The sequence below is a fragment of the Aegilops tauschii genome, chromosome 4 (genome assembly GCF_002575655.3).
Source record: "Aegilops tauschii subsp. strangulata cultivar AL8/78 chromosome 4, Aet v6.0, whole genome shotgun sequence".
Lineage (NCBI taxonomy): Eukaryota > Viridiplantae > Streptophyta > Magnoliopsida > Poales > Poaceae > Aegilops > Aegilops tauschii.
The window spans coordinates 397343620-397371255 of record NC_053038.3 but is presented as its reverse complement, the minus strand read 5'-3'; the positions used below and the strand labels follow the sequence as shown (position 1 = coordinate 397371255).

Below are 27636 nucleotides of genomic sequence, written 5' to 3'. Positions count from 1 at the left end.
ACGCTGACAGCAGAAGTTTCAGGTTTCTAGCCTTGTCTAGGTCATGTTCCATAAAGAGAATTGTGTCAACGGCATATTGTAGAATAGAGAGACCACCATCCACTAGATGTGGCACTACTCCTGTAATCTGCCCGTCCTGCTTGGCGCGCTCAATTAGAATAGCCAACATGTCAGCCACAATGTTAAATAACATTGGGGATATGGCATCACCCTGTCGTAGTCCTTTTTTGTCTAAAAGTAATGGCCGACATCATCATTGACTTTGATGGCCACACTACCTCCAGTTACAAAATTGTGGATCCACTTGCACCATTTATCGGAGAAGCCTTTCATCCTTAGGGCCTGTTGGAGGAAAGACCATTTGACCTTGTCATAGGCTTTTTCAAAGTCTATTTTGAATACTACTCCACTCATGTTTTTCCGGTGCATCTCATGGACGGTCTCATGCAGGATTACTACGCCATCGAGTATGTTCCTTCCTTGCATGAAAGCTGTTTGAGATGGCCGAACAACATGGTCAGGTGCCGAGTTTAATCTATTCGTCACCACTTTGGTGAAAATCTTGAAGCTGACATTAAGGAGGCATATGGGTCTGAATTGTTGAATCCTTCGGCCTCCTTAATATTCGGCAACAAGACAATCTCGCCAAAATTAAGTCTGAATAGGTCAAGTCGGTCGGCATGAAAACAATTGAACAACTCCAAAAGGTCAGACTTGATGATATCCCAGAAATTCGGATAGAATTCTGCGGGGAAACCATCAGGGCCTGGAGCTTTGTTATGTTCCATTTGGAACACCGCAGCTCGTACCTCCTCTTCTGAGAATGGTGCTTCATTTCTTCCTTTTATTTCGTTCTTCAATTCGGTTTGTTCTTTTTTTTGTTCTTGTTCTTTTACTTTTTTTCTTTTTCTTAAATGTGCTTTTTTCTTTAATTTGTGATTTTTTTTGCAAAATCAATGAACTTTTTTTCGTGTTCGATAAACTTTTTCAAATTTGATGAACGTTTTTCCAAATTTGATGAATTTTTTTCAAATGCACTGCACTTTTTTCAAATTTGTTGCACTTTTTTCATAATTGGTGAAGTTTTTTCTAAAATCGATGAATTTTTAAAAAATTGGTGCACTTTTTTCAAATTCGATGAACCATTCTTCAAAATTGATGAACATTTTTTCAAAAGTCTATGAACTTTTTAAAAATTTGATGAACTTTTTTTCAAAATCAATAAACTATTTTTCAAAATTGGTGAACTTTTTAAAATTCGATGACTTATTCAAAATTGATGAACTTTTTCAAAATTGACGACCTTTTTTTTAAATTCAATGATATTTTTAAAAGGTTGTGTACATCAGTAGTTGGTGCACAGGCTAGGGAAGTGAAATTCTCCCCCTAATTTTTAACACCCCACTTGCCATTTTAAAGTTTGATTTTAGTTTTTCGTAAAGAGGGGAATACCCACGCATGCACAATTTTTTTAACTAACTCATGTGTCACTCGGGAGGAGCGACCCGGGGAATCCAGAGCGGCGCCTCATCGTGCCACCTGTGCCGCTGTAATGCCTGCCGCGGTGGTGGTGGGACTTGCCCACCTGTACGCGGCGCTCCTCTCCCATGGTGGCCTATTCCTCGAGGCTCATCGAACGACAGATCGATCCCGTTGTTGCTTGGCCGCAGTCGGGTGGCAGCTGGTGGCTACATCGTGACATCAAAGGATCAGCGGCACGACACTCATGCACCGGGAGGATGAGTAGCCTTCGGTTGTGGCCAGCAGTCACGGGATCACATATGTGGGTTGTCCCCGGCATCCACCTCCAGATCCATGGGGGTTCAAGGTTTCCGATCTCAGAATGGTCTTAGCTGAGTCCAGATCTACCACCGCGAGACAGCTCTCCCTGGTGGAGTACAGTGCTTGAGAGGAGACGACCGATTTGGCTAGGGCCGTACGCTCAATGGTGGTGATTTTTTAACCTTCTCGAGTGACCATTTTGTCGACCGCTTTATCTTCAAGATATTGGAAATCAACCATCTTGAGTTGCCATACCGAAAGTGGCAGGCCTAGGTATTTTATTGGGAAAGAAGCTCTCGTTGCCGGCACCCCTTGTAGTATATGGTCAAGATTTGGAAGATTGCATTGAATTGGCACAACCGAGATCTTTTGAAATTGGTGCATAACCCCGTCACCTCCCCGATTCCACCCAAGATGGAGGAAAGGTTGACAATTTCCCTCCTAATAGGAGCCACAAAGACCGCAGCGTCATCCGCATATAGAGAGGTTCGCACCATTGCCCCACACCCGCAAATCTTATGAGGAAGACCTTTCCGAGTTGCTGAAGGAGGTCAAGAAGTACTCCTACTTGACCGAGTCAAAAGCCTTCTTGATGTCAAGCTTGAAAAGGAGGGCAGGGGTCTTGCATTTGTGGAGCCTGCCGGCAAAATTTCGGACATACATGAAATTGCCGTCGATGCTTCTCCTCTTGATGAAGGCACTTTGGCCGTTGGAGACAACGTCATCCATGTGGGGAGCAAGCGTATGAAGAGGACATAGGCGATTATTTTATCGATGTCATGGATAAGGCTGATGGGCCTATAGTCCGAGATGCCCTCCGCACCCTCTTTTTTGGCAAGAACACGACGTTGGCGGAGTTGAGCCACTGAATATTGGAGGTGCATATACTGAACTAAAGAATTAGATAGTCCTCATGCCGAAGAATTTGATGGTTGCATCACCATCCCTCAAGTTTGCAATCCTTGCACATTGACTCTTCCTCGTCCGCTCAATGAAGAATTAGTCATCGTTGTAGTCTCAAAAGAAAAACAACCAATGTAACAATAGGCTTCTAGCTTAGTTTGGGATGTGCATGCCGACCTGCGGTCATGTGTGCAAGCTGGATCATTCATTCTCCCCCCGGGGGTCAAAAGGCCAACCTGGCTAGCTACTATACTCTACTCTCCCCCAACCGAACCAAACCAAACAATTCCCTTGATTGATGTCGATGACAACAACAACCACTCCTACAATTCCCTTGACTGGAGTATTATTATTAACCCGCCCCAGCCAACAATGTATTCTAAGCCGTTGGCCACGGGCACACGCACGCACAGCGCATGGGGAAGACATCGTGGGGCGCATTGTTCGGCCTCGGCTGCTTCAGCTCCCACCGCGACCACGCCAGCGACGACTCCCGACCGCCCAGGCCGGCGCCGCTGCCTAACGACGACGGCCTTAAGACAGGCAACGGCGTGACGCCGTCACCGGAGGATCTGTCCGTGTCGCTTGCGGGGTCCGGCGTGGAGGCGTTCACGGTGGACGAGCTCCAGACGGCGACGCGGGATTTCTCGACCAGCAACTTCGTCGGCGAGGGCGGGTTCGGGCCGGTGTACAAGGGCTATGTCGACGAGCGGCTCAAGCCCGGCGTGCGCGCGCAGGCAGTCGCCGTCAAGCTGCTCGACCTCGAGGGCTCGCAAGGACACAAAGAGTGGCTGGTAAGTCGATCATTTTACTTTTATTTTTTTGGTTCATATAATATATATGGGTCCATCTGCCTAGAGGAGTAGCAACTTGAAAGCATATATGAGAGAATTATTCCGTATTTGACAGTCTTTTAAATTGTGCTTCCCTATTTAGCCCTAAAAATCTACCCTGCTTGGCACTTAGTGTAAATTTTGCTTCTAATGTGAAACTTTCATCAATTTTGACACTGCCCGGACTCCTTCCTATGGCGGCTCGCGAAGAATGATAAGTAGTGAGGGCATTTGTTCTAGAGTGTCTCCCTCTTTGACGCGGAGTTCGGGCAGTGTGCAATGAAGTTATGGGGGTCTTGGACGCCACTCGGCATCAAAGTATTGGTGAGGCTTGCGCTCAAGAATCGTCTTTTTCGGATTACCTGGGAAGGAGGCCGCTGCCGAACCCTGCATGCTATGCTCTTTGTTGTTAGGCGTCAGAGGATGTTGATCATGTGCTTCTGAAGTGCGTGTTTGCGTGAGAGATTTGGTACCGTATCTTACTTCCTATCAAACGACGGTGCCTTGTATTCTCTCTACGTGCGGACTCAGAAGTACCATGACGCTGCCCCCACTGTTGTAAGGAGGTGAATTCCTTGGTTACTCTCTGCTTCATTTGATTAGAACGTAACAAACCCGTGTTTGAGAAGATCGCTTTTCTGCCATCTTTGGTTGTTGCACGGTCTCTGGTATTGGATTAGTACACTGAGTTCTCCTCCTAGAAGCATATGCAGAAAACGTGGATTTGCGCCATATATCTTAGGAGTTGTGTGTGTGTGTGGTGGTGGTGGTGGGGGGGGGGGGGAGGTTGATGCTAGCTTGTGACCTTCTGGCATGTTTCTCATGTTAAACCTTCTCCTATCTTAATACAAAAGGCACTCAAGTCTCATGCATATTTTTAACAAGAAGAAAACCTGATGTGTCTGGTGGAAAAATATGAAGCAGAACCTAATGCTTTCAATGGAGTGCATTGGTTGTCCTCCATTGGTTACAACTAGGGTTGAGAGCAAGTGAGGTGGCATTTGTCCGAGGGTGCTCGGGATGTCTGCGCAAATGCCTTTGCCGGTATTATTGGTCCATTAAGAGTGGCACCCCTAAGCGATGTCCCCACTTTGTATGTGTCGTCAAGGATTCGTCTACTCCTCTTGGTTCTCCTTGGCTGATTTAACATGTTGTGGCAACCTAGCCGTCGTGGTGCACGAGGAAGGTGTATTGTCGGGGCTAATGACGATAACATCCTTGGGACATGTTCCCTTCCACGGAGGCATCATTACGATACCTTGTTTCTCTCCTCTGGATCTTGCCAGTTAGTAGGAGTATTGTCCTGTGGAATGGTCTCTCCATCTGAACAGACTCCTACATGGTTGCGTGGGCAAAGCACGCGTGGAGTGCTCTTGTGTGCGGGTTGTCGACATGTTGGCTTTCACAATCTGGTGTTGGGGGTCACCCACGTGATGCATGTGTGCGGGATGAGTTTTCTATTTTGTTAAGCTTCCTTTTGTGTAATTTCTTTTCAAAAAAATTGAAGTTTATTTTTTTTCAAAACTTCAAACTTTTGGAAGTAAAAAAAATTAAACTTCGAGTTCCGAAATCAGAAAGTTCAAAATACCAAAAGTTGGAATTCTGGAAGTTCTAAAATCTTGAAAGTTTCAAATTCTAAAAGTTGCAGCAAAAAATTTAGAAAACTGGTACTACAATTTTTTAAAGTGCCAGTTTTTTCAAAAACAGAACTTTTTGGGTGTGGATCGTGCTCTTGCTGCATGGTGGGCGCCCGCCAGAGAACCCCGCGTGTCTTCATCTTTGGGGCAGCGGCAACAAGTGCTTCTATTATTTGGTGGTTCATCATATATTTTCGCTCAGTATTTTGCACATGTTTTTTCTCTTACTAACATAGGTTGGCGCCCTCCGTGTTGGAGTGGGGTCATGTTTTGGCTGGCTAGCACCTTTGCATAGACGAAGAATATTTATTTCACACAAAAAAATGATAGTATTCCTTTTAAAAAATATGTTTATTTCCCTCGCCCTTACCACTTTAATTCAGCATATGTGACATGCATCCGTTGAGGCTATTGGTGTTTCAAGTTGAGCTTATATTCTATTCTTTCACACCTGGTCTTCTTTCCTGCCTTGGAACTTGGTTACTCGGCTTCTTTCGGTAGCCAATTTGAGATTCATTATTTCAGAATTAGTTTAATGTCTTTTCTCTAAAAACATGTTTTTTGATTATATTTTTGAAATGTTGGTATACCACAACTTTCACTTTAGTCACTGCATTACTTCTTAACCCCAAATACCTTGAAGTTTGTATTACTATAACTTTTGTATGAAATAGGCTTCATCCAAACAAGCACTAGGGTTAATGTAGATGAAAATTACTGCATCAAATAGTATGTGGGCTAATCCAGGTATTTCCGATGGTTACATCTCCTATAACAGAGTCGTAGTTTAAAGGTGAGAAAATTGCATTGTAGTTATAACTCTCACAATTCAAACTTCCAGTGCCCATAGTAATTTTATTCTTTCACGTTATGATGAGGGTGATAAACGATACAAAATTCTTTTTCAGTTCGGTAGTACCTTTCAGGAGATAGAGTCTTCTCCTTTCTTCAAATTCATTAATCTTGAAGGATCTACAGGGGGGTAAATTAAGCGACTACAAATTTTAGTAATTTTCCTTGGAAATTAATGGTAGCGCGGATAAAGGAAGATCTTTAGATATGCAACTAAGTGAGAACCCTATATGAAGAACAACTCGCAAGGTAATTAGCTTTAGCGCAATAAAGAGAAACGGTAGAATTAACTGAAGACACGGAGACAAAGATTTATCCTCGACACTTCTTTGGGGGGGGGGGGGAGGGCTAGTCTCCATTTGAGAGGTGGTGGCCTGACAAAGCACAACACGATACCAAGTCACACCTTCTTCTCAGTGAGCTTGAAACATTAATTATTTGGGTTGAAGATGCGGGAGTGGTAGACTGTACAAAGAGCATCAATGTCTTCAACTAGGTATTCACAGGTCTATCTCGGGTAGATGCCAAAGCGGAGGATGAAGACGTGGCATTATTTCTACTCACTTTGTTACCATGGTCCTACGCAAACTTCATCACTACTCTGATACATGGCCCGAATACCATCACTCGAAGCGACATTACTGTGTCATTGCTATCATATGATCAATGCGAGAAGAAATGGCATGGATATGGTGCTTGAAGCATTGAAGGTATGGGCATGGTAGTTAGATGCAATCAAGGTGGGAAAAAGGAGAAGGCGAAGAAGAAAAATAAGAAAGTCTAAAGTGTTATCACTATGAGTGGGGGCACAAAAGGAGGGAGTGTCCAACATGGGAAAACATGGAAGGTACCGTCGTCTGGCAACATCTAAACACAACGATTTTGGTGATGACCTAGTTAGCCTCTCAAAAGAACAGTCAATTGAAGCGTGGATATTAGACAAAGTGAGCTCTTATCACGTGACGCTTAACAAAGAGTGTTTCACTTCCTACAAGTCTAGTTATTTTGGAGTTGTTTATCAAGGCAGATGTGCCTCGGTGCATTATGGGCATTGAAGATATCAAGAACAAAGTCAAAAATAGTGTTGAACATGTGCTCAAGGATGTTAGACACGTGCCAAAGGTTAGGAGAAATCTAATTTTGCTTGGCGAACTTCATTGTGATGGTTATATCTACAAGGCGGACAGAGACAAGAAGACTATGAGGAGTAAGAAGGACAAGTACCTTGTGATAAAGGGAAAGAGGATCAAGAACAATTTAACCATCGTTGAAGGTGGAGCTAAGGAGAAACCATGTGTGGCGATATTATCAGTCGAGTTTACCAAGTCCGAGGTGGAGAACTTAGCAACCGGCTCGAGCAAGCGAACAAACAAGAGAGGACCGAAGTCTAATCATACACATTTGTTCGAGTGAAGACAACAAGTTCAAGACGGTTAAGGACATATTCGCCAGGTGGCGTTTGTTGGAATTATTGTCGAATACATGTATAGGGCTACATATCCGAGTTTAAGATGGTAATTGGAGCACGCTTCTTGCCCTGGGTGTGAACTCCTGTTCTAGGCTTCATTGTCCAAACTTAACCACCACAAACTTGCGTCATTACCTTGTTGAAGGCGTGGTACTTCCTGTTATAATGAATTTCATTGGTTGGTCTCAGCAATCAAGATGAAAATCTTTAACCTTGCCGTCTCTAGCCGCATATGAGGGCGGGTATCCCTTCATGAAGGCATTGTTGTGGAAGAAGTCGACTTAGTCGTAGTTGTCAATTTCATATCTTACGATGTGTCTGCTATAATTGTGTAAGTCTTGTACTAAACTTGTTGAGGTTTTTGGCATTGTTGCCTTGCATCAACTTTAATAAAAGATGGGTGTGTGCATTGCAATGATATAGAGGCCCGCCATTCTAACCTTTTTTTGAGAAAATTAAACTTCTATGTATATGGAAGGCTAGGTGTAAACCATGCCTATCATATAAAGTCATCGCGGGATAAGCAAAATAGATTACACCAAGTTGATCCGGAAGACACAAGATCACGAAACCGATGATCCGGATACCTGTGGCAGCGGTGTTTGGACCGGCCGTAGTGTGATGATCGATATGCGTCTCATGGCCTCGATAGACTTATTGTCGATCTGTACTATGTTGATTTAGTACATGGGAGCGCCCATAATCATGCTCAGGGAATCTAATGTTCGTTGAACCTCGTTAATAAATATCGTCTCTCCATCTACTTTCTTCAATGTTTGAATCGTGTAAATTCTAACAACTTCGTCAACTAATCATGTTAAACAGCGAGACTTTTTTAAATCAAAAGCTCTTATCCCAGTACAATGAATATACAAATGTTGCATTTGACCTGAATGTGGACACATGATTTTGGCGGAGTGATGCAGGCTGAAGTCGTTCTTCTCGGACAACTGAGGCATCCACACCTGGTCAAGCTGATTGGCTACTGCTGCGAGGATGAGCACAGGCTTCTCGTTTACGAGTTCATGGCGAGAGGCAGTCTAGAGAAGCATCTCTACAAGAGTATGCCAAATTCTACAGCCTCATATTCTTTTTTTCTTCGTCTAAATAATCTTTCTAGTAGTTGTTTATTACATGTATACAAATAAGAAGACTAACACCGAAACAAAGTCAAATGTTAATGTGTTTGTAACAACAATATACATAGTGATACTAACACCGACCCATAGCTTAGATCATGTGGTTAATTAACGAGCTTCTGCGAATGGGGAAACTGCAGGGTACACAGCATCATTGTCGTGGTCAACAAGGCTGAAGATCGCCATTGGAGCTGCCAAAGGTCTGGCCTTTCTCCATGACGCTGCCAAGCCCATCATCTATCGTGACTTCAAGACCTCCAACATACTACTCGACTCGGTACACACTTGGTTCTCATGTAGTCATGTCACAAACTACGACTATAGTTAGTTGACTATAGCAAGAAGGGCATTACCATCACAACATTCATGGCAAACTCTTGCTATAGTTTCTTTTTTCGATTGTGACAAACTACTATTATTATTACTTTCTATTGCAACAAACTAGTGGTTAATCGGCTTACTTAAATTTTTTTAGGATTACCTAGCGAAGCTTTCTGATTTTGGGCTAGCCAAGGATGGGCCCGACGGAGACGAGACACATGTCTCCACTCGAGTCATGGGCACACAGGGCTATGCTGCACCAGAGTATATCATGACTGGTACATAGACTTGATAAATTAAGTAGAAGTTGTCCAAAGTTGTGTGTTAATATACATTATTTTTAACATGGGGAATGGTCTTATTTTCTCTTACTAGGTCATCTAACAACGAAGAGCGATGTGTATAGTTTTGGTGTGGTGCTACTGGAGCTTTTGACGGGGCGAAAGGTGGTGGACAAGAATCGGCCGACACGGGAACAGAGCCTCGTCGAGTGGGCGCGGCCGTACTTCCTCCATGACTCACCCCGTCGGCTAGACCGTGCCATAGACCGAAACCTGGACGGGCAGTACTCGGCTCTGGCCGCCCAGAAGGCTGCAGCCATGGCATATCGATGCCTAAGCGTCAGCCCAAAGTCTCGCCCTCAAATGTCCGCCGTCTTGGAGGCCCTGGAGCCGTTGCTTGCCATGGAAGATGGCGTTGTAGAACCGTTCGTGTACACCGCACCGCAGGAGAACAAATGACTACAACTGATGATGTCGTGTAATAGCACCCATACCATTCTCTACAAAAAATAATCAATGTTGAAATAAGCTATTTACCTATGAACAAAAAACAATTATTCTATTTTGTTTTGCCAAGAAATAAACATTCCATTGAATGAATTCCTATATAATTAAATAGGTGATTCTATATAATTTATTTAGTCTGCTCGTGATGGACTTTTCAAATGTCAGCTTTGTTCTTTCCGGAAGGGAAACCAATCTTGTTGTTGATTGTTTAGCAAAGCACTGCTTTAGTATTGGTTTATCTGAATTTTGGGACTCCAATCCCCCTGACTTTATTCTTTCACATATTATAAATGACATGGCTATTATATGAGGAATAAAATTATTTATATTTAAAAAAAGATGCCAGATCATCATACAAGTAGGCATGAAAAAACAATTTTGCTAAATCTCATCTAGATGATTTTTAATTATGTCACATCTAAGTTGTCCATCACACAATTAAAGCTGCAAGATTCGCGCAAAAAAATTGTTTGTGTTCGTACATTTTTTTTAGCAAAGTTTGTGTTCGTACGTGCATCCTGTGTCTCGTTGTCAGGCCCCTTGGTCGTGTGTCGCAGTTGCAGCTGTTTCCGCCCCCCTGTGTGCCCAGCGTGGGCCTGTGTGTCAAGCAGGGAGCGAGATGGGCCAGCCCAGGCGCACGGAAGGCCACAGCCTCGTCTTTTTTTTCACGTTTTTGGTTTTTCTTTTTTTGTACTTTCATTTATACTTTCAATTATTCTAAATAAATAAATTTTAAAAAATCTTTACATAAATCACTTCAAAAAAGGTTAATCACGCACTTGAATTTTTTAATGTATATAGATAAAATGTTTCTGATGTATACAAAAAATGTATGTAAAATATATACAAAGTGTGTGAAAAAAGTTAATCATGTACTTAAAAAATGTTAATGTAAGCATTTGAAAAAAATTTAAACAAGTATTTGAAAAATGTTAATCAAGCATTTGAAAATTATTAAATGTGTATAGAAAAAATGTTGAACATGTATAAAAAATGTTAAGCTTGTGTTTGAAAAATAGCAATCAAGCATTTAAAAAAGATGTTAAATGTGTACAGAAAAATTGTTGAACATGTATTTAAAAAAATTAATCTATTTTTAAAAAAATCAAGCATTTGAAAAATATTAAATAAGTATATAAAATGTTAACCATGTATTAAAAATATTAAACTTGTGTTCAAAAATGTTAATCAAGCACTTCATTAAAATATTAAATGTGTATAGAAAAAAGTTGCCATGTATGAAAAATATTAATATGTTATTTTTAAAATTTAATCAAGCATTTAAAAATATTAAATGTGTATAGAAAAAATATTGACCATTTACTTAATAAATATTAATCGTGTATTTGAAAAATGTAATCATGTATTAGAAAAAATGAATTAGATGTATACCAAAATTGTGTATAGAAAAACAGTGAAACCCGAGAGAAAACTAAATAAAACCGATGAAAAAAGAGAAAAGAAACAAACAAAACTGAATAAAATAAGTAAAAAGGAGAGGGAAAAAAGGCATCAAATACCAGGAAAGAAACAAATAAGACCGAAGAAAAACAAAGAAAAAAAGAAAGGAGAAAAACCCAATAAAAACAGAGAAAGAAACGAAGAAAACCGGTGAAAAAACAAAAGAAACCGAAAGACCAATGAAAATTGTCTCTTTCCTTTCAGGTTTGTCGCGCCTTACTAATTTAACATGGACCCGGTGGTTACTCAGTGGCTAGCAGAGGTATGTAGCAACCATTAGATCCTAGTCTCAGTCCCCGCATGCACTTTTTTTACTCTATTTTTTTAAGTGTGTTGTAATGGGTCGGTCCATTACTGTAGTCGCTTCAGGCGAGAGATTCTACCCTCTAGCTATAAGCGAGATATAGCTCTCGCGATCTATCTCCTTCTTGTCGCTTTGGACTGTTTGTAACACAAGCAAAGTTGTGGGCTGGTGTGTCCTTTTTTTTTACTTGGAAGAACAATGCACTAGAAAACTAAAAATAAATCAGTTAGTATCCATTTAGCCATCCTCTTTTTTCATTTTGTTTTTCAAACATTCTTTTTTATGCGTGTTGTAACTATTTCCGTGAATGGAAGTTCCTTGTTCATTTTCGATACCCTAACTATGTTCACTTTCGACACACAGTTTATCTACATTGACTTATATGCATATTCATTCTTAACACACAATTTGCTCGAATCAATAGTTGCATGTACACGCTAAACATGTGACTTTGCCGGTTTGCCCAACCACGGCTACATATTCATCACAGAAACAAAACTTGCTCGATTCCAACATAGTTGCATATCCATCGTTAACTTGCAGCTCGATTGATCCAGTTGCATGTCCAGTCTTTGCACGCCACTTGCGCCCGACACTTACTTAGTTGCATGTCCACCTTCGACGCGCAATTTGCCCGACCTCGCCCCAGTTCGCCCATTCAGTCTCGGCCCGTTTGCATCGTGCGTCTCTCTTTTTTGTCTATTTGTTTCGCTTGTGATTTGGGGCCCGTATTTTGTTGGATCGTTTTCGTTTGTTTGTGTTGCCTAGTCGTTGAAATATATACCTTTCATTGTCCATTCCTTTTGTCACTCTCTTGTCCTCACACATTCACTTGTCCTTTCTCTTCGAGTGGAGCACACGAGGAGACTCACACGTCTCCAACGTATCTATAATTTTTTATTTTCCATGCTATTATATTATCATTCTTGGATGTTTTACAATCATTTTATAGCAACTTTATATCATTTTTTGGAATAACCTATTGACATAGTGCCCAGTGTTAGTTACAGTTCTTTCCTTGTTTTTACTTCGCGGAATATCCCTATCAAACGGATTCCAAAAGCAGCGAAACTTTTTGAAGATTTTTTTGAAGGAAATATGCCCTAGAGGCAATAATAAAGGTGTTATTTATATTTCCTTATTTCATGATAAATGTTTATTATTCATGCTAGAATTGTATTAACCGGAAACTTGATACATGTGTGAATACATAGACAAAACAAAGTGTCCCTAGTATGCCTCTACTAGACTAGCTCGTTAATCAAAGATGGTTAAGTTTCCTGACCATAGACATGTGTTGCCATTTGATCAACGGGATCACATCATTAGGAGAATGATGTGATGGACAAGACCCATCCGTTAGCTTAGCATAATGATCATTAAGTTTTATTGCTATTGCTTTTTTTCATGACTTATACATTCCTTTGATTATGAGATTATGCAACTCCCGAATACCGGAGGAACACCTTGTGTGCTATCAAACATCACAACGTAACTGGGTGATTATAAAGATGCTCTACAGATGTCTCCGAAGGTGTTTGTTGGGTTGGCATAGATCTAGATTAGGATTTGTCACTCTGAGTATCAGAGAGGTATCTCTGGGCCCTCTCGGTAGTACACATCATGATAAGCCTTGCAAGCAATGTGACTAATGAGTTGGTTACGGGATGATGTATTACAGAATGAGTAAAGAGACTTGCCAGTAACGAGATTGAACTAGGTATGAAGATACCGACGATCGAATCTCGGGCAAGTAACATACCGACAGACAAAGGGAATTATGTATGTTGTCATAAAGGTTCAACCGATAAAAGATCTTCGTGGAATATGTAGGAACCAATATGGGCATCCAGGTTCCGCTATTGGTTATTGACCGGAGAGGTGTCTCGGTCATGACTACATAATTCCCGAACCCGCGGGTCGCACGCTTAATGTTCATTGACGCTAGAGTAGTATTGGGATATTTGCTGGGTGGTAACCAAATGTTGTCGGAGTCTCAGATAAGATCCCGGACGTCACGAGAAGTCTCGGAATGGTCGAGAGGTAAAGATTTGTATATGGGAAGTCATATTTTGGGTTCCGCAAAAAGATGCAGTTTTTTTGGTATTGTATCGGGAAGCTTCTAGAAGGTTCCGGAGGATTCCGGAGGGGTCCGGAAGTCCTCAAGTGGTTCCACCACGACCCAAGGGCTAGCATGGGCTGCGGGGAGGCGCCCTGGCCTTATTGGGCTAGGCGCACCAGGTCCTCAAAAGCCCATGTGGCTAGGGAAGGCAAAAAAGGAAGGAGTCCTAGTAGGAATAGGATTGGACTTGGAGTCCAAGTCCTCTCCCCCTTAGCTGCGCCCTATGGCTTGGAGGGGCTGTTTACCACGCCCCTCCACCTATATATAGAGTGGAGGGGTGCACCAAGAGAACACACTAAGCCCTTGGCGCCCCTCTCTCTCCCGTTACGCCGTAGTTCCACCGCCTCGTCCCGGCGACGCTTAGCGAAGCGCTGTCGGTGTTCCGCCACCACCATCACCACCATGCCGTCGTGTTGGTTATGATCCCATCTACTTCTCCTCTCCCGCTTGCTGGATCAAGAAGGAGGAGACGTCATCGAGCCACACGTGTGCTAAACTCGGAGGTGCCGTCCGTTCGGCACTAGATCCGTTGGATCATGATCGGATCGCAAAGAGTACGACTACATCAACCGCGTGATAAACGCTTCCACTTAACGGTCTATGAGGGTACGTAGACACACTCTCCCCTCTTGTTGCTATGCATCTCCTAGATAGATCCTGCGTGAGCGTAGGAAATTTTTTGAAATTGCATGCTACGTTTCCCAACAGTGGCATCATGAGCCAGGTCTATGCGTAGATGATATGCACGAGTAGAACACAAAGAGTTGTGGGTGGTGATTGTCATACTGCTTACCACCAATGTCTTATTTTTATTCGACGGTATTGTTGGATGAAGCGGCCCGGACCAACCTTACATGACCACGTTCATGAGACCGGTTTCACCGACAGACATGCAACTAGTTGGATGAAGCGGCCCGGACCAACGTTACATGCAACACGCTCATGATAGTTTTTGCATATCTATGTTGTAGATCAATGGCCCGTGCTACCGTTCCCTTGAATTTTAATGCGTTCCTAGAGAAAGCTAAGTTGTAAGATGATGGTAGCAACTACATGGACTGGGTCCGTAACTCCAGGATTATCCTCATTGTTGCACAGAAGAATTATGTCCTTGATGCACCGCTAGGTGAAAAGCCCCCTCCCGCTAATGTAGATGTTTTGAACGTCTGGCAGACGCGGTTTGATGACTACTCTATAGTTCAGTGTGCCATACTCTACGGCTTAGAATCGGGACTTCAAAGATGTTTTGAACGTCATGGACCATATGAGATGTTCCAGGAGTTGAAGTTAATGTTTCAAGAAAATGCCCGAGTTGAGAGATATGAAGTCTCCAACAAGTTCTATAGCTGCAAAATGGAGGAGAACAATTCTGTCAGTGAACACATACTCAGAATGTCTGGGTACCATAACCACTTGACTCAGCTGGGAGTTAATCTTCCGGATGATAGTGTTATTAACAGATTTCTTCAATCACTGCCACCAAGCTACAAAGGCTTCGTGATGAACTATAATATGCAAGGGATGGATAAGACAATTCCCGAGCTCTTCGCTATGCTCAAAGCTGCGGAGGTAGAAATCAAGAAAGAGCATCAAGTGTTGATGGTTAACAAGACCACTAGTTTCAAGAAAAAGGGCAAAGGAAAGAAGGGGAACTTCAAGAAGAATGGCAAGCAAGTTTCCACTCCCGAGAAGAAGCCCAAGCCTGGACCTAAGCCTGAAACTGAGTGCTTCTACTTCAAAGGGACTAGACACTAGAAGCGGAACTGCCCCAAGTATTTGGCGAATAAGAAGAATGGCAAAGTGAACAAAGGTATATTTGATATACATGTTATTGATGTGTACCTTACTAATGCTCGTAGTAGCGCCTGGGTATTTGATACTGGTTCTGTTGCTCATATTTGCAACTCGAAGCAGGGGCTACAGATGAAATGAAGATTGGCTAAGGACGAGGTGACGATGTGCGTCGGAAATGGTTCCAAGGTCGATGTGATCGCCGTCGGCACGCTACCTCTACATCTACCTTCGGGATTAGTTTTAGACCTGAATAATTGTTATTTGGTGCCAGCGTTGAGCATGAACATTATAGCTCAACCTTATGTGATGCGAGACAGTTATTCATTTAAATAAGAGAATAACGGTTGTTCTATTTATATGAGTAATATCTTTTATGGTCATGCACCCTTGATGAATGGTCTATTTTTGTTGAATCTCGATCGTGGTGATACACATATTCATAATATTGATGCCAAAAGATGCAAAGTTAATAATGATAGTGCGACATATTTGTGGCACTGCCGTTTAGGTCATATTGGTGTAAAACACATGAAGAAACTCCATGCAGTTGGGCTTTTGGAATGACTTGATTATGAATCACTTGATGCTTGCAAACCATGCCTCATGGGCAAGATGACTAAGACTCCGTTCTCCGGAACAATGGAGCGAGCTACTGACTTATTGGAAATTATACATATCGATGTATGCGGTCCAATGAGTGTTGAAGCTCGCGGCGGGTATCGTTATTTTGTGACCTTCACAGATGATTTGATCATATATGGGTATATCTACTTAATGAAACACAAGTCTGAAACATTTGAAAAGTTCAAAGAATTTCAGAGTGAAGTGGAAAATCATCATAACAAGAAAATAAAGTTTCTACGATCTGATCGCAGAGGCGAATATTTGAGTTACGAGTTTGGTCTTCATGTAAAACAATGTGGAATAGTTTCGCAACTCACGCCATCTGGAACACCACAACATAATGGTGTGTCCGAACATCGTAACCGTACTTTATTAGATATGGTGCGATCTATGATGTCTCTTACCGATTTACCACTATCATTTTGGGGTTATGCATTAGAGACAGCTGCATTCACGTTAAATAGGGCACCATCTAAATCCGTTGAGACGAAACCATATGAACTGTGGTTTGGCAAGAAAACCCAAGTTGTCGTTTCTTAAAGTTTGGGGCTGCGATGCTTATGTGAAAAAGCTTCAACCTGATAAGCTCGAACCCAAATCAGAGAAATGTGTCTTCATAGGATACCCAAAAGAGACTGTTGGGTACACCTTCTATCACAAATCCGAAGGCAAGATGTTCGTTGCTAAGAATGGATCCTTTCTAGAGAAGGAGTTCCTCTCGAAAGAAGTGAGTGGGAGGAAAGTAGAACTTGATGAGGTAATTGTACCTTCTCCCGAATTGGAAAGTAGTTCATCACAGAAATCAGTTCCAGTGATTCCTACACCAATTAGTGGGGAAGCTAATGATGATGATCATGAAACTTCATATCAAGTTACTACCGAACCTCGTAGGTCAACCAGAGTATGATCCGCACCAGGGTAGTACGGTAATCCTGTTCTGGAGGTCATGTTACTTGACCATGACGAACCTACGAACTATGAGGAAGCGATGATGAGCCCAGATTCCGCGAAATGGCTTGAGACCATGAAATCTGAGATGGAATCCATGTATGAGAACAAAGTATGGACTTTGGTTGACTTGCTCGATGATCGACAAGCCATAGAGAATAAATGGATCTTCAAGAAGAAGGCTGACGCTGACGGTAATGTTACTGTCTACAAAGCTCGACTTGTTGCAAAAGGTTTTTGACAAGTTCAAGGAGTTGACTACGATGAGACCTTCTCACCCGTAGCGATGCGTAAGTCTGTCCGAATCATGTTTTTATGATTATGAAATTTGGCAAATGGATGTCAAAACTGCATTCCTTAATGGATATCTTAAAGAAGAGTTGTATATGATGCAACCAGAAGGTTTTGTCGATCCTAAAGTTGCTAACAAAGTGTGCAAGCTCCAGCGATCAATTTATGGACTGGTGCAAGCCTCTCGAAGTTGGAATATACGCTTTGATAGTGTGATAAAAGCATATGGTTTTATACAGACTTTTGGAGAAGCCTGTATTTACAAGAAAGTGAGTGGGAGCTCTGTAGCATTTCTTATATTATATGTGGATGACATATTGTTGATTGGAAATGATACAGAATTTCTGGATTGCATAAAAGGATACTTGAATAAGAATTTTTCAATGAAAGACCTCGGTGAAGCTGCTTATATATTGGGCATCAAGATCTATAGAGATAGATCAAGACGCTTAATTGTACTTTCACAAAGCACATACCTTGATAAAGTTTTGAAGAAGTTCAAAATGGATTAGTGAAAGAAAGGGTTCTTGCCTGTGTTACAAGGTGTGAAGTTGAGTCAGACTCAATGCCCGACCACTGCAGAAGATAGAGAGAAAATGAAGGTCATTCCCTATGCCTCAGCCATAGGTTCTATCATGTATGCAATGCTGTGTTCCAGACCTGATGTGTGCCTTGCTATAAGTTTAGGAGGGAGGTACCAAAGTAATCTCGGAGTGGATCACTGGACAGCGGTCAAGAACATCCTAAAATACCTGAAAAGGACTAAGGATATGTTTCTCGTTTATGGAGGTGACAAAGAGCTTGTCGTAAATGGTTACGTCGATGCAAGCTTTCACACTGATCCGGATGACTCTAAGTCGCAGACCGGATACGTATTTATATTGAATAGTGGAGCTGTCAGTTGGTGCAGTTCCAAGCAAAGCGCCGTGGCGAGATCTACGTGTGAAGCGGAGTACATAGCTGCTTCGGAAGCAGCAAATGAAGGAGTCTGGATGATGGAGTTCATATCCAATCTAGGTGTAATACCTAGTGCATCGGGTCCAATGAAAATCTTTTGTGCCAATACTGGAGCAATTGCCTTGGCGAAGGAATCCAGATTTCACAAGATAACCAAACACATCAAGTGTGACGCCTGAATAATTAGGCTATAGTAATCCCACGTTAATGATGCCACGTCACCACGGTTACTGTTGTTAATCTCGTGTTAGTTCAAAATCGATTCGAAATTCAAACTTAAAATAAAGTCAAACTGTAAAGATTTTCAAATATTAAAACTAAACTGTTGGGGTGTTGCCAAATAATGCATAGGTAATTATTGTGGAGAAACCACACTTTTATAAAATGTTTAAAGGCTCTAAAGTAATTAAAACAGAAGCTATGACAATTAATTAAATGCCTTTTAAAAATAATAATAATGCAAACTATTTTAATTAGGTGTCAAATTTTTTTGGGCAGTAGAATAAATTATAACATTAATTTAGGAGTTGTATTCATATTTTATAAAACAGAAATTAAAAGAATAAAATAGAAAAGAAAATAGATAAAGAAAAGAAAACAGAAAACAAAGCTAAAAAAAGAGAAAGTAAACCCCCCCCCCACTGGGCTCCGGCCCAGCAGACCACAGGCCCAACTGGGCCAACCCACCAGGCCCAGCTGGGCCTCCTTATCCCCCCACTCCACGAAACCCTAGCCACGAACCCGCACGACCCTGACCCCTCCTCGTTCCCCACTCCCCCTCCCTCACCCGATCCCGTCTGGATCGAGATCGGGGCAGCGAACCCCGACCACCTCGCCGTCGCCCCTCGCCACCTCATCTGCGCCCGCCTCTCCGTCTCCTCCCGCACGGCGCACCCCGACCCTGCGCCTGCCCCTGACGCAGTCGCCTCGCCGCTCGCCATTGTTGGACCTCGCCCGAAGCTACCTCGACTCCGCCTCCCCGACGCCGCGACGCTGACGCCCCATCCTCGTCCTCCTCCCCGCCGGCCTCCTCAACCCTCGCCGCCCCCTGCACCTCCCCGAGTCGCCCCGACCTCCCCTGTGAGCTCCCGCGGCTGCTCCCCCTCTCCCTTCCCTCGATTTCTGCCGTAGGCCGTCGTCCACGCCGCCCATTCTTCTGACCGAAGCCGCAGTCGCCGTGCGCCCTCATCACGGTCGCCGCGGCGGTTGATGCGCCCCCATGTGCCTGTGGTCCAGCTTGTCGTGCACCGGCTATGCCGGGGCTGCGCCTCGTGCGTGCGCCCGCCCCTGCCGGCGATGCTGCCCGCTGCCGGCCGCGCCTGCGGCCTTGCCCTGCTGCTCCTCACCACCTACTGCCGCCCGCGACCCTCCTCCACGCCGCGCCTCCCGCGCTTGCCCTGGCCGGCGCCTCGCCGCGCCTCGGCGGCCTTCGCCCGCGCGCCTGGGTTCGTCCCTTCGGGCGCCCGCACCCAACGCCCGCCCCGCTAAGGCCTCCGTGCCACTGCCAAACGGACCCCGCCCCTGAGAACGAAAAAAAAGGAATTAAAAATAATAATAATAATAAAAATAATAATAATAATAATAATAATATATTAAAAATAATTAATTAATTAAAGAATTAATTATCCTAATTAATTTTTGATTAATTAAACTAATCTAATAACTAAACTAATTAAACTGTTAGTTAATTAATTAATCAGTCAATGACAGGTGGGTCCCGCACGTCAGTTTGACCGAGTCAACGCCCTGTTAACTGCTGACGTCATGATGATGTCAGCAGGCACTATTCTGGATAATGTTGAATTAAATAAATTCTAAAATGATTTAAAACTTTAGAAAATCATATAAAATAAACCGTAGCTCAGATGAAAATACTTTCTACATGAAAGTTGCTCAGAACGACGAGACGAATCCGAATACGCAGCCCGTTCGTCTGCCACACATACCTAGCATAGCAAACACGCAACTTTTCCCCTCCGGTTCATCTGTCCGAAAACGCGAAACACCGGGGATACTTTCCCGGAAGTTCCCCCCGTTCGTCGGTATCACCTATCCATGTGTTAGGCCACCCCTAGCACAACGTATTGCTGCGTCTTGCTTTGTGTTACATTTGATTGCTCTGTTATTTATTGTGTTCCCCCTCCGTTACTTCTTTCCGGTAGACCCTGAGACTGCCGGCGACCCCCAGTTCGACTACGGTGTTGACGACCCCTCCTACTTGCCAGAGCAACCAGGCAAGCCCCCCCTTGATCACCAGATATCGCCTATTCTTCTCTATACTGCTTGCATTAGAGTAGTGTAGCATGTTACTGCTTTCGGTTAATCCTATACTGATGCATAGCATGTCATTGTTGCTACAGTTGTTACCCTTACCTGCTATCCTACTGCTTACTATAGGATGCTAGTGTTCCATCAGTGGCCCTACACTCTTGTCCGTCTGCCATGCTATACTACTGGGCCGTGATCACTTCGGGAGGTGATCACGGGTATATACCATATACTTTATATACATGACACATGTGGTGACTAAAGTCGGGTCGGCTCGTTGAGTACCCGCAAGTGATTCTGGGGAGGGGGCTGAAAGGACAGGTGGCTCCATCCCGGTAGAGGTGGGCATGGGTTCCTGACGGCCCCCGGCTGTTACTTTGTGGCGAAGCGACAGGGCAGGTTGAGACCACCTAGGAGAGAGGTGGGCCTGGCCCTGGTCGGCATTCGCGGATACTTAACACGCTTAACGAGTTCTTGGTATTTGATCTGAGTCTGGCCATTTGGTCTATACGCACTAACCAGCTACGCGGGAACAGTTATGGGCACTCGACGTCGTGGTATCAGCCGAAGTTCTTTTTTACGTCAGCGACGGAGCGGCGCGCGCCGGATTGGACTGGAACGCCTGCTAGGCTAGGTCTGCTTCCGGCCGCCCTCGCAACGTGCAGGTGTGCAATGGGCGATGGGCCCAGACCCCTGCGCGCATAGGATTTAGACCGGCGTGCTGACCTCTCGGTTGAGCCTAAGTGGGGCTGCGACGTGTTGATCTTCCGAGGCCGGGCATGACCCAGAAAAGTGTGTCCGGCCAAATGGGATCGAGCGTGTTGGGTTATGTGGTGCACCCCTGCAGGGAAGTTTATCTATTCGAATAGCCGTGTCCCTCGGTAAAAGGACGACCCGGAGTTGTACCTTGACCTTATGACAACTAGAACCGGATACTTAATAAAATACACCCTTCCAAGTGCCAGATACAACCCGGTGATCGCTCTCTAACAGGGCGACGAGGAGGGGATCGCCGGGTAGGATTATGCTATGCGATGTTACTTGGAGGACTTCAATCTACTCTCTTCTACATGCTGCAAGATGGAGATGGCCAGAAGCGTAGTCTTCGACAGGATTAGCTATCCCCCTCTTATTCTGGCATTCTGCAGTTCAGCCCACTGATATGCCCCCTTACACATATACCCATGCATATGTAGTGTAGCTCCTTGCTTGCGAGTACTTTGGATGAGTACTCACGGTTGCTTCTCTCCCTCTTTTCCCCTTTCCTTTCCACCTGGTTGTCGCAACCAGATGCTGGAGTCCAGGAGCCAGACGCCACCGTCGACGACGACACCTACGACACTGGAGGTGCCTATTACTACGTGCAGCCCGCTGACGACGACCAGGAGTAGTTAGGAGGATCCCAGGCAGGAGGCCTGCGCCTCGTTCGATCTGTATCCCAGTTTGTGCTAGCCTTCTTAAGGCAAACTTGTTTAACTTATGTCTGTACTCAGATATTGTTGCTTCCGCTGACTCGTCTGTGATCGAGCACTTGTATTCGAGCCCTCGAGGCCCCTGGCTTGTATTATGATGCTTGTATGACTTATTTATGTTTTAGAGTTGTGTTGTGATATCTTCCCGTGAGTCCCTGATCTTGATCGTACACATTTGCGTGCATGATTAGTGTACGGTCAAATCGGGGGCGTCACATCAAGAGACGCTTCAACTCCATCCATGATCAAGTCTAGGAGGGAGACATGGAGATTTGCAAAATACATACGGATCTGAATGTTGCAGACGCGTTGACTAGGCCTCTTCCACGAGCAAAACATGATCAACACCAAGACTCCATGGGTGTTAGAATCATTACTATGTAATCTAGATTATTGACTCTAGTGCAAGTGGGGAGACTGAAGGAAATATGCCCTAGAGGCAATAATAAAGTTGTTATTTATATTTCCTTATATCATGACAAATGTTTATTATTCATGCTAGAATTGTATTAACCGGAAACATAGTACATGTGTGGATACATAGACAAAACAAAGTGTCCCTAGTATGCCTCTACTACACTAGCTCGTTAATCAAAGCTGGTTAAGTTTCCTGACCATAGACATGTTTTGTCATTTGATCAACGGGATCACATCATTAGGAGAATGATGTGATGGACAAGACCCATCCGTTAGCTTAGCATTAAGATCGTTTAGTTTTATTGCTATTGCTTTCTTCTTGACTTATACATATTCCTCTGACTATGAGATTATGCAACTCCCGAATACCGGAGGAACATCTTGTGTGCTATCAAACGTCACAATGTAACTGGGTGATTATAAAGATGCTCTACAGGTGTCTCCAAAGGTGTTTGTTGGGTTCGCATAGATCGAGATTAGGATTTTTCACTCCGATTGTCGGAGAGGTATCTCTGGACCCTCTCGGTAATGCACATCACTATAAGCCTTGCAAGCAATGTGACTAATGAGTTAGTTACGGGATGATGCATTACGGAACGAGTAAAGAGACTTGCCGGTAACGAGATTGAACTAGGTATGATGATACCGACGATCGAATCTCGGGCAAGTAACATACCTATGACAAAGGGAATAACGCATGTTGTTATGCGGTTTAACCGATAAAGATCTTCGTAGAATATGTAGGAGCCAATATGAGCATCCAGGTTCCGCTATTGGTTATTGACCGGAGATGTGTCTCGGTCATGTCTACATAGTTCTCGAACCCGTAGGGTCTGCACGCTTAACGTTCGATGATGATTTGTATTATGAGTTATGTGTTTTGGTGACCGAATTTTGTTGGGAGTCCCGGATGAGATCATGGACATGATGAGGAGTCTCGAAATGGTCGAGAGGTAAAGATTGATATATTGGACAAAGGTATTCGGACAGCGGAAAGGTTTCGGGACGTTTCGGATATTTATCGGGGAATCGGGGGGTTATCGGAACCCCCCGGGGAAGTTATGGGCCTTAATGGGCCATAAGGGAGTAGGCGAGGGCAGGCCACAAGGTGGTGCCCCCCCCCCAAAGGGAGTCCGAATTGGACTGGGGGGAGGGGGCGCGGCCCCCTCTTTCCTCTCCCTCTCACTCTCCTTCCCCTTCTTGGAATAGGAAAGGGAGTCCAACTAGGCTTGGGAATCCTAGTTGGACTCCCCCTTGGCGCACTCCCTCATGGCTGTCGGCCTCCTCCCTCTCCTCCTTTATATACGGGGGCGGGGGGCACCCCATAGACACAACAGTTGTTTCTTAGCCGTGTGTGGTGCCCCCCTCCATAGTTTACCACCTCGATCATATTGTCGTAGTGCTTAGGCGAAGCCCTGCGTGGATCACATCACCAACATCGTCGCCACGCCGTCGTGCTGATGGGACTCTCCCTCGACCCTCTACTGGATCAAGAGCTCGAGGGATGTCATCGATCTGAACGTGTGCTGAACACGGAGGTGCCGTATGTTCGGTACTTGGATCGGTTGGATTGTGAAGACATTTGACTACATCAACCGCGTTAACATAACGCTTCCGCTTTCGGTCTACGAGGGTATGTGGACACACTCTCCCCTCTCGTTGCTATGCATCTCCTCGATAGATCTTGCGTGATCGTAGGAAATTTTTTGAATTACTATGTTCCCCAACATGATGTCATAAAGGTTCGACCAATAAAAGATCTTCGTGGAATATGTAGGAATCAATATGGGTATCCAGGTTCCGCTATTGGTTATTGACCGGAGAGGTGTCTCGGTCATGACTACATAATTCCCGAACCCGCAGGGTCGCACGCTTAATATTTGTTGACGCTAGAGTAGTATTGGGATATTTGATGGCTGGTAACCAAATGTTGTTCGGAGTCCCGGATGAGATCCCGTACGTCACGAGGAGTCTCAGAATGGTCGAGAGGTAAAGATTTATATATGGTAAGTCATATTTTGGGTTCCGGAAAAAGATGTAGTTTTTTTGGTATTGTACCGGGAAGCTTCTAGAAGGTTCCGAAGGATTTCGGATGGGTCCGGAAGTCCTCAAGTGGTTCTACCACGACCCAATGGCTAGCATGGGCTGCGGGGAGGCGCCCTGGCCTTATTGGGCTAGGCGCACCAAGTCCTCAAAAGCCCATGTGGCTAGGGGAGGCAAATAAGGAAGGAGTCCTAGTAGGAATAGGATTGGACTTGGAGTCCAAGTCCTCTCCCCCTTAGCTGCGCCCTATGGCTTGGAGGGGCTGTTTACCATGCCCCTCCACCTATATATAGAGGGAGGCGGTGCCCCAATAGAACACACCAAGCCCTTGGCGCCCCTCTCTCTCCCGTTAATACATAGTTCCGCCGCCTCGTCCCGGCGACGCTTAGCGAAGCGCTGTCGGTGTTCCACCACCACCATAACCACCATGCCGTCGTGTAGGTTATGATCCCATCTACTTCTCCTCTCCCACTTGCTGGATCAAGAAGGAGGAGACGTCATCGAGCCGCACGTTTGCTAAACTCGGAGGTGCCGTCCGTTCGGCACTAGATCGGTTGGATCGTGATCGGATCGCGAAGAGTACTACTACATCAACCGCGTGATAAACGTTTCTTCTTAACGGTCTACGAGGGTACGTAGACACACTCTCCCCTCTTGTTGATACGCATCTCCTAGATAGATCTTGCGTGAGCGTAGGAATTTTTTTGAAATTGCATGCTACGTTTCCCAACATTTTTGGACCAGAAGACAACTTGGGAGCCAAGGAAGCACCAACTCTATAAATATCCAAATATTTGAGAAACCCTAGGGAGTCGACGAAACACAATTCCAGCCACTGCAAATTCCAGAACCACGAGAACAATCTAGAGGCCCTTTCTGGCACTCGCCGAAGGGGAACACGATCACGGAGGGGTCCATCATCCTCACTGGTGCTGATCCGATGATACGTGAGTAGTTCACCATAGACCTACGGGTTCATAGGCAGTAGCTAGGTGGCTTCTTCTCTCTTTTTGATTCTCAATACAATGTTCTCTTGGAGATCTCTTTGATATAATGACTTTTTGTGGTGTGCTTGTTGGGATCCGATGAAGTTTGAGTTTATGATCAGATCTATATCCATGAATATTATTTGATTTTTCTTCTCTTATATGCATGCTTTATACCCTCGTATTTCTTCTCTGAATCTTTGGTTTAGTTAGGCCAACTAGATTGATTTTTCTTGCAATGGGAAGAGGTGCTTTGTGATAGGTGCGATCTTGCGGTGTCCTCACCCAGTGAAAGAAGGGGTAGCGAGGCACGCATGTATCGTTGCTATTAAGGATAAAAAGATGGGGTCTAGTCCTACATGAATAGATCTTTTCTACATCATGTCATCGTTCTTATTGCATTACTCCATTTCTCCGTGAACTTAATACACTAGATGCATGCTGGATAGCGGTCGATTTGTGGAGTCATAGTAGTAGATGTTGATAGGAGTCGGTCTACTAATCTTGGAGCTGATGCCTATATACATGATCATTTCCTCGGATATCATCATAATTATTTGTTCTTCTATCAATTGCCCAACAGTAGTAATTTGTTACCCACCGTATGCTATTTTCTTGAGAGAAGCCACTAGTGAAATCTATGGCCCCGAGGTCAATCTTTTATCATATTGCTTTCAGATCTATCTTTTATCATATTTGTTTTGAGATCTATTATTCCAAAAACCCAAAAATACCTTGCTGCACTTTTTCTTTACTTATTTTATTTCACATTTTATTCAGATCTATTTAGCCAATACCATACAAATTAATCGATTTTTTTGCCGAGGAGGGATTGACAACCCCTCTTGCGCGTCGGGTTGCAAGTATTTGTTCTTTGTGTGCAGGTACTGTTTACATAGTGTTGCTTGGTTCTCCTACTGGATTGATACCTTGGTTTCACAACTGAGGGAAATACTTACCGTAGTTGTGTTGCATCATCCCTTCCTCTTTGGGGAAATACCGACGCAGTCTCAATCCACGTCAAAGGAATTTCTGGCGCCATTGCCGGGGAGACATCATCAACTTCTATCAGGTTCCTAATCACCTCATCTCCTTGAAATTTACATTATTTGCCATTTGCCTCTCGTTTTCATCTCCCCCACTTTGAAAACATTTTTTCAAAAACACAAAAATACTTGCCTTTTTGTTCGCCTTCTTTTTGCGTGTTTTCTTGTTTTCTATCTTAGCTTGTTTTGCCATGTGCCTTCTATTTGCTTGCATCTTTGCTTGCTAAAAATCTATTGATATGGATCCTCATCCACTTGCTAATATTTTTAAAAATATCCAATTATGATGAACCAATTGCTAGTGATTTGAGTGCACTAGATTATCTTTATGAAGTTTTGCTTGAAAATTATGAATCTGGAAATTGTGATGAAGTGTTCGAGGAAGAAATTTATAAAGTGATTCATGATAGCTCCTCGAATGAAAACCATGATTGCAATGATTTTACTATAAATACTATTAATGTCAATTGTGCTAATAATATGCAAAACCCCAAGCTTGGGGATGCTAATTTTGCTATGTCCACTACTTGTTGCAATGAGCATGACTGGGGTGATTCTTCTTATGATCTTGAAAATTTATTTAAGCCTCATGACGAATATGATATTGATAATAATGTTTGCAATAATATTGAAAGTGGGTTTGGAAGAGTGTCAACTTTAGGTAAAAATAATCTCACATATTTGGAGAGTGTTCAATCTCATGAATTTTTTGATAAAAGTGGGTTTGGAGAGGTTATGACTTTATTTGATGATATTCCCACTATTTTGGAAGAGAGTCAACTTTGCATGCATATGGATGATGTAGAGAATATTTTATATGATAGCTATATTTTAGAATTTGATCATGATCTAACATATAATTATTATGAGAGAGGAAAATATGGTTGTAGAAATTTTCATGTTACTAAACTAGCTCTCGTTATGTTGAGATTGCTATTGTTTCTTTTTTCTTCCTTGCATATGGTAGTTTTCGCTTGCCTTGATAATTTGTTTGCTTATGAAATGCCTATGCATAGGAATTATGTTAGACTTAAAAGTGTTTTTCACATGCTACATGATGCTCTCTTTGGGTTCAATCATTATCTTTCATGCGAGCATCAATAAAATTTTAAGCCTATCTTAATGGTTATAAAGAAAGAGCTTGTTGGGAGGCAACCAAATGAATAAAATATTTTTAATC

The 27636-nt window shown here is 43.5% G+C and overlaps 1 protein-coding gene across 1 annotated transcript; it reads left to right on the top strand.

Moving 5' to 3' along the window:
• The first annotated feature begins 3083 nt into the window (after nucleotides 1-3083).
• LOC109740253 (serine/threonine-protein kinase RIPK) lies at nucleotides 3084-9886 on the top strand. Its single transcript, XM_020299291.4, has 5 exons — nucleotides 3084-3479; nucleotides 8402-8537; nucleotides 8755-8891; nucleotides 9090-9213; nucleotides 9311-9886. The coding sequence occupies exons 1-5, from the start codon at nucleotides 3102-3104 to the stop codon at nucleotides 9673-9675; spliced, it is 1140 nt and encodes a 379-aa protein (XP_020154880.1). The 5' UTR covers nucleotides 3084-3101; the 3' UTR covers nucleotides 9676-9886.
• Nucleotides 9887-27636: the final 17750 nt, after the last annotated feature.